The 20,958-nt window shown below is 37.0% G+C and overlaps 1 protein-coding gene across 1 annotated transcript in view; it reads left to right on the top strand.

The window, feature by feature from the left end:
- Window positions 1–560: 560 nt before the first annotated feature.
- The window catches only part of LOC129756079 (protein peste-like), a 34,242-nt gene continuing 13,844 nt past the window's right edge, over window positions 561–20,958 (top strand). The window contains exon 1 of the mRNA XM_055752833.1: window positions 561–990. Coding sequence (XP_055608808.1) covers window positions 880–990 — 111 coding nt within the window. The 5' untranslated portion in view covers window positions 561–879. The remainder of the gene's footprint in view (window positions 991–20,958) is intronic.

Below are 20,958 nucleotides of genomic sequence, written 5' to 3'. Positions count from 1 at the left end.
CAATTTCTTACATGCATGTCACCTAGAATATTGAAGTTCCAGTTCAATGTTCTAAAATATCCAAATCGTGAACCACGAAAAAAATGAAAACGCACTTTTCTCTGTTTGAAGACTGTGTCAAAATTGTTGATGTCAACAATAACTATTTCATATGTGCTCCGCAGGTATGTTGACTGTTGAACAAACATTGACAGTTCGTTAGATAGTTAGACAGTCATTCAGTGTTTGGCAACGAGTGACGAGTATTCAAATTGAGAAGGCGCGTGTCCACCCCTTCATAACAAATATGCCGCGTCGGAAATCTCCTATCATAGCCGAGCTGCTTAGACTCAACTGCAGCAGGGGTGTTTTTTTTCTGATTCCTCGATGAAACAACAACTGCTGGCCCCGCGTCAAAATAATTGAAGAATGAACTGTTGCGTCCTCTACCCTTACACTACACTGTATAGTAGTACCCAGAGCACTAGCACTTTACTGTGTAAAACTAGCATGTAGAAAGTACTCGCTTATTCTAGCGTTGAAGTTCCTCGCGATCGGTCGCAAATTCGAATCCGCGGCGCTGCGCTCGTTAGTAATCTCGTGTTTATACGGTGGATAATAATAGTTTTTTTTTTTTCTAAGGAAATAAACAGCGGCTCAAAGCGGGGATTGAACAGGGGGAGGTGTTCTAGGAGAAAAGTCGCTGCGCGCGGTGCAATTTTCCCGTTCCGCCAGCTGAACTTGAACTTGTGATACTCGTGTGCTCGAATATAGTGCTGATGTTGTTTCGACTGAAGGGAATCGAATAATAAGCTGTTGTTTTTGGTGCTTTTCCAGCCGGAAGTTTACGCATCAAAAATATATGTTTGAAAAAATAAATTGGGGAAGAGTGGAGAAATCATGCGTATCAACAAGTTCTACTGTGTGGCAAGTTTAGGGGTGATTCTGGCGCTGGTTGGAGCATTCTTTGCCATCTTCTGGGGCCACATTCTGGATGCGATTGTGATAAAGGTGTGTGTTTATCTGAAAACAAAAAAAAATCAGAAGCTGAGTATCTATTTGTTTTTCAACCTAACGAAAAGGTGTGAAAACTGTAGATTCCTGGTCATTTGAAATGATGAATGTATGTACTAGTAGTAAGAAAAAATATGCATGAGAACCGATCACAACAGAAATTAATTGATAAGTGACAGTAATGAGATGTTGTGCACTAAAATATCAATGTTTTATTAGTGATTTTTAAAGTGCAGTGAGTAGTTTACAAAACAAAACTTCATAAATTCATTAACTATAACTGTATTCAGAATGCTGGAATTCCAATTTTTATTGATATTCTTATAGTCTGGATTTAAAATAAGCTTTTCAAAACGTAGATTTGGGAAAACATAACTAGAAATATAACATTTTTTCTGGTGTTTTTTTTTTGCGCCGTTTAGAATCTATTTTTTTTTGTTTTCAAAGACGATATTCAGTTCACTGAACGCCAGTCGCTCCATGGCTGCTTCTCTGGGGCGTTTTTATTATACTTTTGAATTGATTTGCATTTGTCACAGGAAGGTGATTTAGCAATAGGTTAAAATATGTAAATAAAACCTGTCTTCACTGCATTTCTTGTCATGACATTTGGTAACATTCTTCTATGAGCTATTCCAAGTGTCTGTCCACCAACAAAGTTATTTACATATTCGTATGAATCCAGATAAACCCTTTGATAAGAGAATAATTTAGCTATGTTTTTTAATTAAAAAAACGTTAAATTCCACTTATAAATTAATTTAATTAGAAAACTGTAGTTTCCGACGATTGTTTTGATTTTACTTTACTACTCGGTTTATGTAAAGGATTGTTTTACAATTTTTTTTACGGTAAATTGAACAGTCGTTAAACGTCGATTTCGATAAAATTAATAAAGTTAAAAATTTACCTTTTTAAAAAATAAGTGTTGATTTTCACAACTCGAAATCTTCAAAAGTGTTTTCTCGAAACTGGAATTTCGGCTTCAAAGGCCTCACAAAATCATTCGTTGATGATCCTTCTTCATTAATGTTGCGTTCATTCGTTGATGATCCTTCTTCACTTATTCTTCAGTGAAAATTTTTGAATCACTATTGCGGATTCAAGCCATGGCAAGAAGAATTTTATCCTGCTAAAATCCATTCAAATTAAATCAGGCTCCTAAAAATTATGCTTTCTTTAACCCACATCTTTATATGTTAAAATCACATTCCTTCAGTTATAGAAAACCAGCATTGGAAATTAAAATTATAAGTCTGTATTGAAACGTTAAATAAAATAGTATAGGATTCCCCTGAAATTATGGCTCGGAAATATCACACTTTTAAAAGTTTAGAGGGGTCCTTAGTGTAAACATTCCTTATTTTTTGAAGCACTGATCCAGGCCAGGCAAATATGAAAGTTTTTTTTTTAAATTTTTGGAAATAATCTGTAGATTTAATTCCAATTTTTTTGCCACATGGAATTACGAAAATTCATGGAAAAAGTGGAGAGTTCCATTTTCAAATTTTACTTTAAAATCAGGGCAAGTCTAGATAATTCCTTCTACCTTAAGCTTGCCAGATTGCCCGGATTTATCCGGGTTTGCCCGGATATTTGATGCAAAATTTCGATAAAGTCCGGTCCGGCCCGGTTGCCTGGATATCGTGAAAAAAGTCCGGATATTGCCCGGATTTTTTCACAATTTTCACAAAGAAACCCAAAAAAATCAAAGTTTTTGAGTAAGTTTCAGCAAAATCGATTAACGGTATGGAAATTTTCAACGGTTGTTTTAAATAATTTCGCTGATTCACTTTTATATACTTTTAAATATTTGAATGTTCCAAACAGTTTTTGGAAATCTGCAATTACATTGATTAAATATTAATTTCATTTTTTTTGCATTTTTTTCTTTGCTTTTATGTATAACTAGCTGACCCGTTGTGCTTTGCTACACCTTCCAGAAATAAATGTAATTTGTAAAAAATTATTCAAATTTAGATTTTAGAGAGCATTCTTTTAAATCAAACCTCATCATACTTCAGAACCAACAACTTTGAAATGAGAGCTGCAGCTGCAGTTCTGAATTGAAATTCAAAGATGGTATATATTATTTACTGAAACATGTTTTTCAAGATCTGAAATTTGTACTCGGTACCCAAAAAAACCTTTTTAAATATGGTCCCTTCTTTGAAAAGCTCTTTAACTTAAATTTACATGGGAGCTCTCCCACCTTTTCCAATTTTGTCCCCCACTGCTTGAAGAAGGTAAGCAAATTTAACCGGCTCGATACCCAAACAGCACTTATCATGGTAATGAAAAATATATTAAATTAGTTATGTATTAAATACAGTGCAAATTTCTTTTTTTCTAAATAAATTTACTACGGTAAACATATAAATATTTAAAAAAATATCAGTTGCATCACCAAATAAGTTCTCAGCGTTTTTATTTATTTTCTCTTTGAAAGTCCAATATTCAAAAATGTTGGCAAAAACAAATTTCTAAGTTTACATTTGTTCCGTTTATTGGGGCAAGTGTCAATGCAAAGCTTATTTACAGATGCGTCGGAGTAATGGCTTTAAAATGGATTTAATACGAATTCCTGTTTTTTGTTCTATCAAAATTCACTGATATATCTGCAGTATTCCTGCAATATAAATTTATGTTTGTTACTCCACTTTTAACGAATGCTGTTCAAAGGAAATGACCTTCATTTACAAAGACATTTAAGAATTTTCAATATCCGCATCAGTTTCAACATTCGGAATACCCCTTTGGTCTTTCCAACATATTGAATCATTTTGAAGATGAATTTGTTAAAAGTTCGACGTTTGCCCTTGCCCCACCGTGTAAGTTGACAGAAGGGAATATTGTTTTTAAAACTTTAAGGGTAAATTAAAAATTTCTCTTAAAAATTTTGCGTCCAGATAAATATCAGTTCTAAAGTCTCGCTTTTCAAAAACGGATCAAAAGTCTCTTTTATGCAGCCATGTAACACAAATACTTTTTTCATGTTAAGTACGTACTTGAATTGGTATGTAGGTAAAAAGTACGATGGTTTTTTCAGAGTTATTTAAAATAAAAAGCTCCCATTTTCATTTCCAAATTCGTTTCAGTTGTGTATTTGGCCCGAAGGAACAATTTCTAGAAGAAAACATTATTTTTATTTTTTTTTAACAGAAAAAGTTTAACGTTTGAACATGTTCTAATGTTCCTTGAATGAAAAGTCGAATGCTACCTACATTAACACGAACTAAATATGGAAGTATTTTTGCAAATCTTCCAATTGGTTTTGATTCGATTGGTAAAATACCAGTCCGTGTCACATCTAGGCGTCATTTATTACCACGTGCTATGTACAAATCAAATAAGCAAAAAAAAACACACCTAGGTTGCATATCGTCCCGCGTGTTTGAGAAACAGGCGCTTATTGTTAAATTTTCCAGCAATCAATGAACAGTGTGCTTTGGTTACTATCCTCTTGCGACGACGTTTGCTCGCCCATGGAGACGAAAAACAAACCCCTCAAAGAAAATATGCTTGGTTGAGAAATACGCGCCAAAATATTCCTACTGATCAGTATGCTATGCCTGGGTTACTATCCTTTTGCGACGTTGGCCGCGACGCCTCGACCATAGAGACGAAAAACAAACCGCCCAAAGGAAAAAAAATCTCAATAAAATGGATGTCATGACTTTAATTTGTGCCGAAAAACTACAAATTTTGTAGCCTCTCCTTTCTTAAGTCGGATGGAGTTTTGACTATTACAGAAACCATCCCCGGCCTCAAAAACCCTCAGATACCAGTTTTGACGATGATCGGTTCAGTAGTTTCCGAGTCTATAGGGAACAGACAGACAGACAAACATTCATTTTTATATATATAGATAACACCTAAATTTTATTTACATTTTTATTTACAACTTTCTGAGACTTTCGGTTTTTATATTTTTAACTCTGAGTATTTCTTTTTTTTTTTAAATTACCCTCCATTCAAGTAAATATCCTGAATTCTTATTACAATGCAATAAGTTCAGAGTTTTATTGAGTGATTATGCGACATAAACAATGTGACATAAATGTTGTATAAATTTTCCAATAAAGGTACAATTTTTGCTTTTTTTTACTCAACGAATTCATAGTTCATTTAGTAAAGAGTATTATTTCATGTTTTTTATTTAATATTCACCAGCTAAATCAGATCTTCCTGTCAAGTCAAAATTTCCACTCTTTAATATTTGATCTGATTAGAATCTTATTCTGAATTTCGCATTCCTTTTTATAAAAAAATGTGAAATCATTTGAAATCGATTTTTTGGTGCTAAAGGCATGGGGGGGTTTCAAATTTCCAATCTAGCTAGAAATAATAACAATACTAAAAATGCACAATAAATAAGGAAATTGATTTTTGAAACTGTTTTTCTTCTCATGACCATTCTACAAATTCAAAAAAAATGATAAATTGTACTGATACGATAAAAATAAACCAGAACTAATGTTTCAATTAATGCTATTTATGATAAGTCAGTAATAAATTTTTCAAAATGACTGATTCCTTATTCTGAACTACAAATTTGCTTAAAAAGAATTTTTTAACAGTCTTGTTTAATAATTTTGAAATCAATATTTCACAATTTGAAAATATGGCATTTAAAGCTTCGGACATAAGAATCAGTGTACAGAAAAAGAATTTTTGAAATAGAGTACCAATTTTAAAAAGAAAGTAATTCCGAATTTTAAAATAAATTTAAGATCTGGTAAACCAATTAACTATGATCAAAAATTGTGCAGTAAAATTATAATAATTTTTAATTCTTTACATCTTTGTTTACATGTTCTTTCTTTATGTTTACTTGAAGGGTTGATAGGAAAATTCTGCGGAAATATCCCAGATTTGGAAAAATATTTAATCGCGAGTTGAAATGGGAATTTTCTTTAAGGATGGAATTATCTATCTGAACTTTAGAATTGATTCAAAACACATAAAGGGTGATACGGTCAAAATTTGGTCAATATCAACTTGACGTACTTCTTTCAATTTTGCATTTAAAAAACCTGAACACCCCTCATTTTGAAGGTGTGTGTGTGTAGAATGTTGCTAATATTTTGATTTTGGAATTCACTCTTCAGTTGTCAAAATGCCGTCCAAGGAAGAAGAGCAGCGTATCAAAATTTTGCTCGCGCATCGTGAAAATCCGAGCTACTCGCACGCAAAGCTGGCAAAATCGCTGAAAGTTGCCAAATCAACCGTTACAAATGTAATTAAAGTGTTTAAGGAACGTTTGTCGACAGCCAGAGAGTCTGGATCGGTGGAAATCGAAAACCGGAAGCCGCTGAGACGACAGAGTTGCCGGTAGTTTCAAGCGAAACCTTAACCTCTCTCTCCGAGATGCCGCAAATAAGCTGGGTGTATCGTCTACAACCGTGCATCGAGCCAAAACCCGAGCCGGACTATCGACTTACAAGAAGGTAGTGACTCCAAATCGCGATGATAAACAAAATACGAAGGCCATAGCGCGATCCCGGAGGCTGTACACGACGATGCTGACGAAGTTTGACTGCGTGGTAATGGACGACGAAACCTACGTCAAAGCCGACTACAAGCAGCTTCCGGGACAGGAGTTTTATACGGCAACGAAGAAATATCTGGTTTGGCAAGCCATCTGTAGCTGTGGCTTGAAAAGCAGCATTTTCATACCGGAAGCTATGAACTGTCAACCAAGAAATTTACGTGAAAGAGTGTTTGAATAAACGTCTGCTGCCTTTCCTGAAGAAACACCGTTGTTCCGTACTGATTTGGCCGGATTTGGTATCTTGCCATTACTGTAAAAAGGCCATGGAGTGGTATGCCGCCAACAACGTGCAGGTGGTTCCCAAGGACAAGAACACTCCCAATATGCCAGAGAACCTAAAGAAGACAAAAAAAACTGCTATGGACGAGCAGCAGTTCAAGGCAAACTGGCTTTCTGCGGCAAAGAAGGTGGACAAGGTGGCTGTACAAAATCTGATGGCAGGGGTTAAGCGTAAGGCCTGGTAATTCGGATTTGGAAAAGCGGAAGCCTAACTGAATATTTTTCCTGAGTTTTATACTAATTAAACTTGAGTAAGAAATTTCATTTGATTTTTAAATAAACGATTTTTAGAGTTTGTCTTGATTAGGTCGTATGAGCCACATGATTTGTTTCGAGAAAATCGCTGTTGAAGTTTTGTTACACATTTTTAATTCCAATATTTTAAACATAGTTCAGAATTACCTGGAAATTTCGTTTTCGATACTAAAACAGATAGTGAATATGCTCATGTATTGAATAGAGGCATACATTTAGTTGTTCAAGCAAACATGCACGTACAACCTTTTGCATTGCACAATTGGTTGAAACGTCGTTTTGCAAATTAAAAAAATATTATCTCTAAACCTGATTTCACTTGTCCTAAACTTCACCATTTCAAGCTAATTTGTTTCAGGTGCCAATGTTCTACTTGATTCTGCCATAATTAATGTGCTTATGCATATCTGCACAATTACTTGCATGTAATTTGGAGGTTTTTTTATGTTGCAATTTTCAAAGCACGTTCAAATGAAGCAACAGAAAGAGGACTTACTATTTAACACCTCTAGAGTGTTATCTGGATCCCCGTTATGATATGCGCTCTACGGGATCTCCGGGTTCTCCGAATTACACAACAATCGTGGGACAGATCTCGCCATCTGCTTCGCCTACATTGCTCTGCCAATGGAAAATATCCTTTTCACTGATGCAGCAGGCTGGAATCGGAGCTGTGGAGGCTGCTTGGATCAGGAATATATATATTACTATTCGACTGGCCAACTGGTTTCTACCTGCGACTCCGATAACTGCGGTCCTATCCACTGCCACTAAAATGAAAAATTATAAAGCTGAAAATATATCCAGACATATAAATTACGCTTCTAGAACTTACCTAGCAACAGGAACAAAGAAATTTGTTTAACTTAGATAGAATAAACCAATTTTATAAACCATTTTCGTTTAAATTAATTAACTTTGTTACACTTGGGGACGCGATTTCGGCGAAAATGCAAAACGACGCAAAAATCAACTAGCCAAACAGTTATTTTGCGTCCTTTGGCTGCACAGCAATCCAGTGTAGCGCAAAACGTCGTTAAAACCAAAATGCACTCGAAAATTAGAAAGTCATTATACGTCTTAAATTTAAATCAAGTTATTCAAGTTATTTATTGATCAAATGAAACCAAATTTTTACTTAGCATAGAAAGCATGTTTATCAATCGTTTGCAGCCAATAACTCAGTTTTGTTTATATTGGTTCATACGACCAAATCAAAACAAACTCTAGATTTCACCGATTTACACGCGTTTTCCTTTGACCAAATATTGACCGTATGACCCTTCAATAAGCAGCAAGAGTCCAAGATGGTTTCCTTGAGGAACTCCCAGGTGGCAAACATTCGTTAGCGCGTGTTTCGTATTCTGGTGAAAGCCTGAAGGTCGGTTAGATATAACGCAATCCACTCGAGGGCCCTAGCCGGGAATTCTAGTCGTTTCAACTTTGTAACCAGTATTTTGTGTGGCACACGGTCGACGAAAGCTTTGGCAAAGTCAATATAAACTGAATCCACCTGGCAACCTTTCTCCATACTTTTGTTCAGTGAAATTACGTAGCACATCCAATTAGTAACTGTTGTCCTTTTTTTTGACGAATCCATGTTGATATTCCGAAATCAATGGTTTAACTGCGGCATACACTCGCTCGTACATCATAATTTCAAAGATCTTCGATATTGAAATTGAAATCGATATTGGCCGGTAGTTTTCCACGCTGTGAGCATTTCCAGGCTTGAGTATTGGAGAAATTGCGTGAAAACATTGGGAAATGCGAGAAATGCATTGGGATACGATCTTCCAGTTACCGATCGGTTAAGGATACTGCAGATCGGGGCGGATAAAGATGCAGCGCAATGTTACAAAAGAGCGGGAGGTATTCTATCTGGACCAGAATCCTCAGAAGGATCGACTGTAGACATCTTATATATAAAAATGGAGGCGTTTTCTTTGTAACAACATCACGTATAAACGGTCGGTCGGAATGAAGTAAAATTTGGTATTCGAGGGATTTTGGAGTCAGAAATGGTTTGTATAATAGTTTCAAGAATCTCACATTTTATGGAAGGGGGTCCCCATACAAAATTATCTCTTCTTCTCATCTTCTTATATATAAAAATGGAGGCGTTTTCTTTGTAACAACATCACGTACACCCGAAATAATTTTCACTTAAAAATAAGTGACATCTGTAGTAAATTCTCGCCATACGTAATTTCATTTGAATTTTAAGTGATGGGTCAAGTGAATTCACTTAAGTGACACTATGACGTTCGAGTGAAATTTATCTGAATTTCTAAGTAAGTTTCTAGTTAATTATCTCTCGCGTTTTTAAATGAAATAACATTTATAGAACAGCACTTCGATTTCAAATACTTACATTACGCTTTCGCCATAAATTTATTGGTTGGAAAATTCCATCATAATCCCAAGGCAGATCGGTTACTGCGGATAGTGCGACTTCTAAATCTTCCCTGCTGCAAACCAGAAAACCTGTCCAGTTCAACCCACAAGCTGAAACATGATAACACCTTTAAATAACTTTCTCTCACATCACGTTTAACACAAACTACCGCCAAAATCGCCTATTAAAGAATTGGGAAAATCCAAATCCAGCACAAACTGCTCTTTAGAATTTGCCATTTTGAACTCTGAAAATAAACACAATTACAACCCGACATTCACTTGAAATTCAAGTGATGGGGAAGTGAATAGTTTTTCTCACTTCAAATTCAAGTGACGACTGAAGTGAATGTGGATGAATTAACTTGCAATTTAAGTGACTGCCAAGTGAAATGTATATGTCGCACTTGAATGGAAGAAAATCACTGGATCCTTGTTTTTAAGTGAAAAATCATGTGTATTTTAAGAGTGAATTTGGGTTCAGTGTATGAATGGTCGGTCGGAATGAAGTGAAATTTGGTGTCCGAGAGTTTTTTGGGACAGAGATGATTTGTATAATAGTTTCAAGGATCTCACTTTTTATGGAAGATGGTCCCAATACAAATTCAACTTTATTTGTTACGAATTCCATAAGAATCTATTCGCGAGCACGATGCAGTTAAGGACGTGTAGATGAAATTAAACATTTATTACGATTTATACTTTACAAGGTAAAACGAAGTTTACCGGGTCAGCTAGTTTTTTCATAAATATCGAGTTCAGTGAAGCACAGTGAAAACAAATTTACAACGTAAGATTGTAACGATGCTAGGTAGCTGTAGTCTGAATCAATACCGGCAGAACAGTAGAGGAGAATGAGGATACTTGATCCCTGGGGATACTTGATTCCTTAGCTATATCTCGAAACTGGAATGTCTTACAAAGATCAAATGTTCTAGGAAAATGTGCCAAAATGAGCAAAATAACAATGCTTGTAGTTTAAAATTTTTTAACAAAATAATTGTTTGAGTAATTGAACTTTGTTTGAAAAATTTCACAAAATGTAACTTGAAGATCTTTTTTCATCACTTTAAAATGTTCCTTACATGGGAAAATTATGAAAAAAATATTTGTTCCAATGCATCAATCGTTTGAGCGTAAAATGAACTTCATAATGCCATATTTTCAAAGCAATGGAAAACTCTCAACTTTTTTCAGAAAAAGTTTTCTAAAATGTTGATTATGGGTACAATTAATCCCCTAGATTTGGGTACAATTGATCCCCCTTCCAAACGGCATATTCTTCTTCTGAATTTATCGTTATGATTGCTGATTACGAAATTACTAATATTTATCCAAAAACTAATATTTTTCAAACAATTGTCTAAAGAAAAGAGCAAAAATAATTATTTTTTTCTTAATTATAAAAAATAGCGCATTTAAGTATGCAATGTTATTAGCGTTGAGACAAAGTTATAGAATTTTCTTCTTATGTCTGCTATAAATTGTGAAATGATAACAAACATGAACAAAGTAGTCAATTAACATTCTATCTTGGGGTTTTGTTTGATTTTTATACAAGGATTAGGGCTTCCTGAATATAAGATCAAGTCTCCTTCAATAGGGGATCAAGTCTCCCCTAACTTCAGAAAAATCGCAATTTTTTTTACTCCCACGAAAATGCTTCTAATTCATCAACGGGTTCAAGTATCGTTCTAATTTTTGGAACATAGGAACTTGAAGTTACAAGCTGTCAGAAAATGTAAAAGACGGCAAGTTACTAAATTTTTCCAAAAAGATATGTTGAAAATAAGAAAAGGGGATCAAGTATCCCCACTCTCCCCTACATATTTGGGAAAAAGGCCGCAAACAAATTGACCGATATTCTGAGAAAGAAACAACTATATGTAGTGAGCATGCTATACCCTGCACTCTTGGTAGTTGAGCCGCGTCTGCTCAAGGATCATCACGGCAGAGCGTGTCCGGCAGATTCTCCTCACACCCCCTTCTAGGCCCACCAGCATATCGATCCTCATTTGGCAAAGGGCAGCGGCGTAGGTTCTTTCCGGTGCCTTTATCACTAGCGCCTCCCACTTGTCCCTGACCCGGTTTGAACTTGGGTTTGGCTTCTGTGATCTTTTTCTTTTTTTGCTCAACTGTCTGCCACAGGGTTGGCGCTTGGGAACTTGGCGTTCCTATTTATTTTCGACCAAATCCTGCCGGACCTTAGGATCCCGGGATTTTTTCTTCGAAGCTCCAGGTCTCGTCTCCTCTGGAGAATCTCTTTTCCTCTTGCCGTTTCAGGCAAATTTCATCTTCATTTCATTCATTCATTTCATCTAGTGAGCGAACCTATTTATACTGCCAAAACTTTGGTGTATAATATTTCATTTACAAATAATCAACGCTGCAACATTGGATAATACACGTTCAAATTCAATCTGTTGCAGTTAATTCACCAAACATCACCTTTATTCTCAGTAATAACTTACTGGAATATTTCTTGTGACATCGCTGGTTTGCCCATGATTTATGCGAATTTTTTTCTTTCGAATGATTCCTTTAAACGCATCCACGCACCGGTAAACTCAAAACATTTGTTTCGAGTTTATGTAACATTTCTGATTTAGGGCAAGTTCACATAGTGGCTTGCATCCTGTTATTTAGTCACCGTGTGGTGAAAGTTTAATTTCTGAGCCAATGATTAACGTAATTGAATGAAAGGAATCTTTCGATTTCCTTTTTATTCAATCGTTCAGGCCAAAGTCGGTTGAAACAACACTAAGTTAGGCAACCATATTTTTTGCACGTTCGATATTCTACAGATGATGACATTTGTGTTGCTCTGTCGGAAATTGATATGTTGTCCAGTGTTTTCCAAACACTTCAACCATTTTTATGCATATTGTGGTTCAAAATGGGCAATTGAAATTTCAAATTCCAGAAATTGTCGTAAAAAAATTTATGTCTAAAATTGGTTTTCGATTAAGTGTACTTTATTTTTGTTTTTATAGCTTAAACACTTTACGCGTGTTTTTATTTTTTTTTATGTTGAAATACATGATTTTTAGCTAAGTATTTACTATTGATTGAGGAAGGAATCCAAAGTGGATTGTTTGTCAAACTATCTCTTTAGAATTGAACACTTCAAATGATTTAAACCCTAATTTGAACCTGCTCACATTTAAAATTTTAAAACGATTGCTAAAATTTTATCCCATTTTACTTAGTAAAATATTGGTAAAAATAATCTTATATTTTATCGAACATTTTACTCAAGTTCTGACTTAAACAATGTTCAATTGTTATTTAATCACAGCCAATCCTAATTGCAGAGAAGCTTTTCTTTCACTTTGGGGCTTTTGGTACGGACCAATGTGATCCATGGAAGAGAAGCTTTAAAACACGAGAAAGCAGGAAATGGAAGTACTTAGTTTTTGAAAAATTATCATTCTGGAAGCGTAAAAAATCCCTAGATTTCGCCTAGTGTTGCTAAAATAACAAACGTTGTCATAGAAATTTCAGTAATGCCGAATACCACAATTATTTTTATTTAGATTTGATTTATCTTCTGTATATCCTTCATCTCATCGCTTCATTCCTTCTCACCGCTATTCTCAACAGAAACAAACAATCAGCAGCAGCAGCCTTAATGATCTGCGCTTCCTAAGCCAAATCGTCTTTTCCACTAGAAGGCAAAATCAAAACAAAAAATCAGCAGCAGCCTTAAAAATCTGCATAGATTAAGCCAATTTGTCATTTTCCACCGGAAGGCTAAATCAGAACAAACAATCCACAACAGCAGCCTTAAAAATCTGCGCTTCCTAAGCCAATTCCGTTTTTTTGACCGAAAGACTAAATCATAACAAACAGTCAGCAGCAGTCTTTCAAATCTGTGCTTCCTAAGTCAATTAATCATTTTCCACCAGAAAGCCAAATCACAACAAACAATCCACAGCAGCAGCCTTAAAGATTTTAGCTTCCTAAGCCAATCCGTCTTTTTCCACCGAAAGGCAAAATCACAAACAATCAGCAGCAGCCTTAAAAATGTGCACTTCCTAAGCCAATTCCTTATTGATCCCCCGGAAGGCCATATTAAATCAATCAATGAGTAGCCTTAGAAATCTGCGCTTCCTTTGCCAATCCGTCTTTTTTTCCGTCAGAAGGTCGAATCACAACAAACAATCGGCAACAATAACCATAAAATACTGCGTTACCTGAGCCAATTCCTCTTTTTCCACTGGAAGGCTAAGTAAAAAAAAAACAATCAGCAGCAGCCTTAAAATCTGCGCTTCCTAAGGAGTGGCTCTGTCCCACCGGAAGGTTAAATCAAAATAAATTATCAGCAGCAGCCTTCAAAATCGGCGCATCCTTAGCCAATTCGTCATTTTCCACTGGAAGGCCAAATCCAAACAAGCAACCCACACCGGTGCCTCAAGTATCTTCGCTTCCTACGCCAATCCGTCTTTTTTCACCGAAAGGCTAAATCAACTCAATCAATCAGCAGCAACCTTAAAGATCTGCGCATCTTAAGCCAAACCGTCTTTTTCCACCGGAAGGCTAAATCACATCAAACAAACTTCCAGCAGCAGCAGCCTTAAAGATCTGCGATTCCTAAGCCAATTCTTTTTTTTTTTCACTAGAAGGCAAAATTAAAACAAAAAATCAGCCGCAGCCTTAAAAATCTGCGCAGCCTAAGCCAATTCGTCATTTTCCACCGGAAGGCCAAATCAAAACGAACGACCAGCCTTAAAAATCTGCGCTTTCTCAGTTCGTCTGTCTTATTCCACCGAAACACCAAATCACAATAAACAATCCACACCAGCAGCCTGAAAAATCTGCACTTCCTAGGCCAATTTGTCTTTTTCCACCGGAAGACCAAATCAAAACAAACAATCCACAGCATCAGCCAGAAAAATCTGCGCTTTTCAAGCCAATTCGTCTTTTTCCATCGGAAGGCCAAATCAAACGAACGACCAGCTTTCAAAATCGGTACTTTCTAAGCTAATCCGCTTTTTTCCACCAGAAGGTCAAACCACAACAAACAATTCACAGCAGCAGCCTTAAAGATCTGCGTGTCCTAAGTCAATCCGCCTTTTTCCTCCGGAAGACTAAATCAAAACAAACAATCAGCAGCAGCCTTAAAAATCTGCGCATCCTAAGCCAATTCGTCATTTTCCACCGGATGGCCAAATCATAACGAACGACCAGCCTTAAAAATCTGCACTTCCTAAGCCAATCCGTCTTTTGCACCGGAAGGCCAAATAAAAAAAAAATCCACATCATCAGCCTTAAAGATCTGCGCAACCTAAGCCAATTCATCATTTTCAACCGGAAAGCCAAATCATAACGAACGACCAGCCTTAAATATCTGTGCTTCCTAAGCCAATCTGTTTTTGTTTCCACCAGACGACCAAATCACAACTAACAATTCACAGCAGCAGCCTTAAAGATCTGCGCTTCCTAAGCCTATCCATTTTTTTCCTCTGGAAGACTAAATCAAAACAAACCATCAGCAGCAGCCTTAAAAATCTGCGCATCCTGAGCCAATTTATCTTTTTCCACCGAAAGACCAAATCACAATAAACAATCTACAGCAGCAGCCTTGAAGATCTGCGCTTTCTAAGCCAACCGTCTTTTTCGACCGGAAAGCTTAATCAAAACAAACAATAAGCAGCAGTCTTTAGAAGCTGCGCATCCAAGCCAATTCGTCATTTTCCACCGGAAGGCCAAATCAAAACGAACGACCAGCCTTAAAAATCTGCGCTTTCTCAGTCAATCTGTCTTATTCCACCGAAACACCAAATCACAATAAACAATCCACACCAGCAGCCTGAAAAATCTGCACTTCCTAAGCCAATTTGTCTTTTTCCACCGAAAGACCAAATCAAAACAAACAATCCACAGCATCAGCCAGAAAAATCTGCGCTTTTCATGCCAATTCCATCTTTATCCACCAGAAAAAAAAAGTCATTATCTTCTTTTAAGTTTTTCGTAGAACAAAAGTTGCTTGTAGCAATAGAACTATTCATCTGCAAAATGTGAATCTTTCAACGAAAAAAAAATTGTTTTTTAGGGTAAAACGCCAGCTAGTTCCAAATAGCAATTTCCAATTATTTCGTCCCTTTCACGTGTTATTGCCATTTTTCATATTCGTACATTTTTCTTCATTTTGAGTTTTAATTTTCATTTCATATTTTGATTGTGATTTTTTCTTACACACCTTGAATTTATTGAATAAATTCGACATTATTGATTTGGATTGTTGACAATTTCCTTTACGGTTACAATCGGGTTAACAACCTCTGTCATATGATTAGATTTGTAACCCCTAACATCTATTTCAATCAAATGGAGTAGATCGTCATCCCCCAATTAAGTGTTGCTGCAGTCATCCGTGTTATTTCAACAATTTTTCCTCACCAATTATTTTGGCGTATGTAATTGAAATCTTAATACGCCTAAATGTTTACTGATTCCAGCAGTTGATACGGCAAACAACTACGCAGGCACTTACCCATCATCGTCTTCATCAATGCTAATTGTTTACAATTAAGGCCCCTAACACTCATGTCCCCCGTAACAACCTGATCGATATCTTGTGTTTGTTTTCGGTTCATTATTGTGTTGTTTAAGTTGTTGTTGTTGTTCGCAGCTTCTTTCTTCTTTGGGATAGTTTCACGCCATTCGGATGGAATCACCCCACAGTAACATGCAAATCGTCTTAACCTCTGCCACTGAATACCATTTCGTTTGAAGCTTCCGCAAAGTCGCCGTGACTCAAGCCTAGTGAACGATCGCACGCGATGAGCTACCATAGTAATTAATCGGCCGCTTTCCCATTCTAGTTAGACAAAGTTTTCTCATTTGATACTCAGGCGACCCGGCTGGCACTCGTTGACCTGAGATAACTTTACTACGGGTAGTTGTTTTGCTCAACTATCAACGACAGGCGCTTCCCTCGAGCTAGAAGATTAATAATCAAAGATGATAATTGCATGTTTTTCGACAAACTCGATCAAAATACTAGTTATTTGAATATTTCTCAACTCTAATATCTCGTATCGACGACGGATGTCCAATTAGGCGAGTTTAGCACTCGCGAGTTCATTTATGAATGAAAAATAAGTAGTATTAATTGCATCAACAGGAATTCAAATTTTCACTTCCGCCTTGAATCTTAGACGTATTCCGGAGTAGAATGACGTCTTTTGGTGACACTTAAGGGGTAGAAATAGATAATTTCCGATTTTTGAGTATAGGAAGCGCAGATCTTCAAGGCTGCTGATATGGATTGTTTGTTGTGAGGTGGCCTTCCAGTGGAAATATACGGCTTGGCTTAGGAAGCGCAGATTTTTAAGTCTGATTGTTTGTTATGATTTGGCCTTCCGATGGAAAAAAACGGGTTGGCAGATCTTTAAAATTGCTGCTGATTTTTTTATTTGATTTAGCATTTCGGCGGAAAAGACGGATTGGTTAATGAAGCGCGAATTCTTAAGGCTGCTGTTGTGGATTGTTTGTTTGAATTTGGCCTTCCGGTAGAAAATGACGAATTGGCTTAGGATGCGCAGATTTTTAAGGCTGCTGCTGATGGTTTGTTTTGATTTAGTCTTCCAGAGGAAAAAAGATGGATTTGCTTAGGAAGCGCAGAACTTTAAGGCTGCTGCTGTGGATTTTTGTTGTGATTTGGCCTTCCGATGGAAATGACGGATTGGCTTGGGAATCGCAGATTTTTAAGGCTGCTGCTGATTGCTTGTTTTGATGAATTTTAGATGAGAGGGTTTTTTCCGTCCGTTTTTTTCGCGAATAAAAATTTTTGGTGAATTCGATTAAAAATCTAATCAATTTTTAGTTTCAAGTACAAATTAATGGTGAAACATGGTGAAGCTATTAACAACTAAGATACAGAGAAAAAAAGTTCGCAAGTTGTTCGAGAAATTTAAAGTAAAATAGGTGCATTTATTTCAATTAGCGGATCTTACCGCTAGCTCCGGAAAGACGAGCGTTTATTTTGTTTTGTGCTATCAACAGAATTCAGTGTTAACGGGATGTAAAAGTGCTTTTTATGCCGTATGTGAGTCTTTAAAAAAAACGATGCACGGCTTTTGTGAGAGCAAAATGACCGGAAGTGTCGGCGAATTGTTGTAGTGCTTCCACGCAGTCATCGCCAGTGTGTTTTTGACTCTAACTACTGCTACCCTCTGAAGATTTTTTTTCTGCATTCATTAAATCAGAAGCCGGTGGATGTAGGTTCACTAAAAGAGCATCTTGCATAGTACGATGTCCATCTACAATTGTCTACAGATTGGTGAGCTCGTTCCTGTTTTCTCTTTTTTTATAAGCTTATATGATTTAGCAATTGTATTTAAATTCTTCATCAATCCTATCTGCCAAGTAGGATTTCCTATAAAACAACCTTTCCCCTTCCTATCTGAAAACAGCATCCTGGGTCGTATGAGTTCTCTGCACCTAAAAAGTTTCTTTAGCTGTTTCAGATTATCCCCACTATGATTACATTGACTTGTCGAGGTGTGCATTGTAGTACTACACTGATTTTCAATGGCAACACTTGAAATGAGTTTTGAATCCAGATACTCATTTTGGCATCTTGTATTGTTCTTGATAATTAGTTGTACCGTATGTATCAGCCAATGCAAGATGTGTGTAGTCACCCAATGCTATGCTATGCTATGCTATGCTATGCTGCTGATTGCTTGTTTTGATTTAGTCTTCCGGTGGTAAAAGGCGGATTGACTTAAGATACGCAGATCTTTAAGGCTGCTGCTGTGAATTGTTTGTTGTGGTTTGACCTTCTGGTGGAAAAAGGTGGATTAGCTTAGAAAGTGCCGATTTTTAAAGCTGGTCGTTCGTTATGATATGGCCTTCCGATGGAAAAAGACGGATTGGCTCAGTTTGCGAAAATCTTTAAGGCTGCTGCTGTGGACTGTTTGTTGTGATTTGGCCTTTTGGTGGAAAAGGCGGCTTATGAAACGCAGATTTTTAAGGCTGGTCGTTCGTTATGATTTGGCCTTCCGGTGGGAAAGACGGATTGGCTTAGGAAGCACAGATTCTTAATGCTGCTGCTGTGGATTGTTTGTTATGATTTTGCCTTCCGGTGGAAAAAGACGAATTGGCTTAGCAAGCGCAGATTTCTAAGGCTGATTGTTTATTTGATTTGGATTTCCGGTGGATAGAGACGGATTGGCTTAGAAAGCGCAGATGTTTAAGGTAGCTGTTGATTTATTGATTTGATTTAGCCTTCCAGTGGAAAAAGACGGATTGGCATAAAAAAAAAAACTTAAAAAGCACATTGAAAACATACAGAGAAAATTTATTCAGAAATTTTTAAGTAAAAAATGAAACTTAAATTTACCATTCTATGGAGAGATCCTCCACCTTGAAAGGTGGGTTATCTTCACATATGTTTGCAAGCTTAAGATACTGCCAAAAAGGACTAATAATACTGTAATTCCCTAAAAACTAGAAAATTGCGCCTTTAAGTATGTAATGATTCTAGGGTAGTATTAAACTTTTAGAAATCTCTTTATCTGATACTTACAAACTGAAGAATGAAACTAATATGGCAAAAAATAGTCACCTTTTATCTTCGGATTTTACTGTATTTTTGGCTAGGTTCAGGGCACCCTGAATTGGGGATCAAGTCTCCTTTAGTATAGAATCAAGTCTCCTGTAACTTTAAAAATATCACATGAAAATGCTTCTAGTTTATCTACTAGTTAATGTATCATTCTGACTTTTGGAGCATATGAACTAGAAATAACACGCTGTCGGAAAATGCAAAAAAAAACGGTCCGGACCGTACTTTACTCATATTTTGTCTAAATATGCGGGCAAATTCAGATAAATCCAATCTGGCACCTTAGTTTATTTTTTTCCGTGATAGGACGAATAAGCGTTTAAGAGAAGTTATTTTAATTTCTGTTAGCAAAGCTTGTAATCACATTTACTCTGGGGGAGAATGTAACCCGTATAGAGTAAATTGTTACCCGAAATGTCCCGCAAACCTGCACTGCTAATGACCACCTCACTTGTGCGCCAACGACGGAGATCATCCGCCGATGTGAGACGGCGTGTTGGATGCCCAGCTAGTAAAACTTTCTCTCAGGGCGGGTCAAGCGGACGGAAAAGGATAAATACTCTTAAGCGAAACCCAAAACGCAAAGTGAAGAATTTGCAATACGAGACGAACCAACCCAAAACTTACTTTGCTCAAATGAGCTTCGCTCACTAATCAAAATGCTCACAAAATACCATTTTAGCTTTATATTCGGTAGCTCTCAATCAAAACATAACAGAGTATAACATAATAATCTTGATTATATTATAAATGTTTGGTCGAACTAAACTGTGAATATTTCATATAATAATGTTTGTATATCTTATAGTCTAGAGGAGATCTGACCTTATTTGTTGCCGACGTAGTCGGATTGTTGTCCACGGTTCCGTTTCGGTGGTGACAATGTTTGTGGTCGAACCACAGACGAACGGCTTCAGCGACCACCGAGGCTTGGTCTGGTTGACTCAGAGCTCGGATGTGAGCTCCTACTGACCTGGCCTAATCCATGAGCTAGATTCGGATCGCCGATCGGAGAAACCGATGGGGAATCCACGGTAGTCGTGTCCACTGGCTCAGGGCAGATACTGGTGCCCCTACGGACGGATGACAGCATGCAATGCCGACCCTGAAGTGTCGGAAACCCTTGGCTCGGAACCCTAACGGGAGTTCCTACGGCTTGATTCGGCTGGTGAGCACAGCTTTTACGCTAGCCAGATGGCTTGCGTCTTCGACCACTAACCGGCCGGGGTCCCTTGGCTCGAAGGTGGTTGCTGGTACCTCCTACGGACGTGCAAGCTGCCTGGATGACCTTGACCACGCTATTGCCGATCACTTGGCCCAAACGTTGTTTTCTCCCACTGGCCAGACTCGGTTCAATAGGCTGGATTCGGAACTGACTGGCCGAGACGACGGAACTGTAGAATCTACACTCTACAGAAAAAACCTTCGTGTGAAGGTTTTACCTACACACACGTGTACGATTAGGTTATATATCACACGAAAAACGGACAATGGTCATACCTGTTGATCTTCTTTGATCTAACGGATAGATCTCTTTGTTGCCTAAGCTTTAAGTTGGTATTGCTAGAGCAGTTCTAATACGAAAATGGATATACTTTAGTGTTTCGCTTATGTTTTACAAAATTACTTATAACTCACTTTTAAACACGCTAATCATCGCATGCACCGATGATACTTTTAACGGCAGCAATTCAAGGCTGGAAATACTGCAAGGAATTGTTACTATATATATTTCACCACGTGATATTTCCTCACAGCCTACCATTTGTTTCAAAACGAAACGAAAACACTCAAAATCTGCTGCGTGCACAAAACTCGAACTGCTCTCGATGAAGCCCAACGAAAATAGAGGCTTGAGTCAGCTCCTCGTGTCTTTACCAATCCCTTGGATAAGCCGCCAAAC

The sequence above is a fragment of the Uranotaenia lowii genome, chromosome 1 (genome assembly GCF_029784155.1).
Source record: "Uranotaenia lowii strain MFRU-FL chromosome 1, ASM2978415v1, whole genome shotgun sequence".
NCBI lineage: Eukaryota > Metazoa > Arthropoda > Insecta > Diptera > Culicidae > Uranotaenia > Uranotaenia lowii.
The sequence above is the reverse complement of the archived record's forward strand: the minus strand, read 5'-3'. Positions and strand labels throughout refer to the sequence as shown.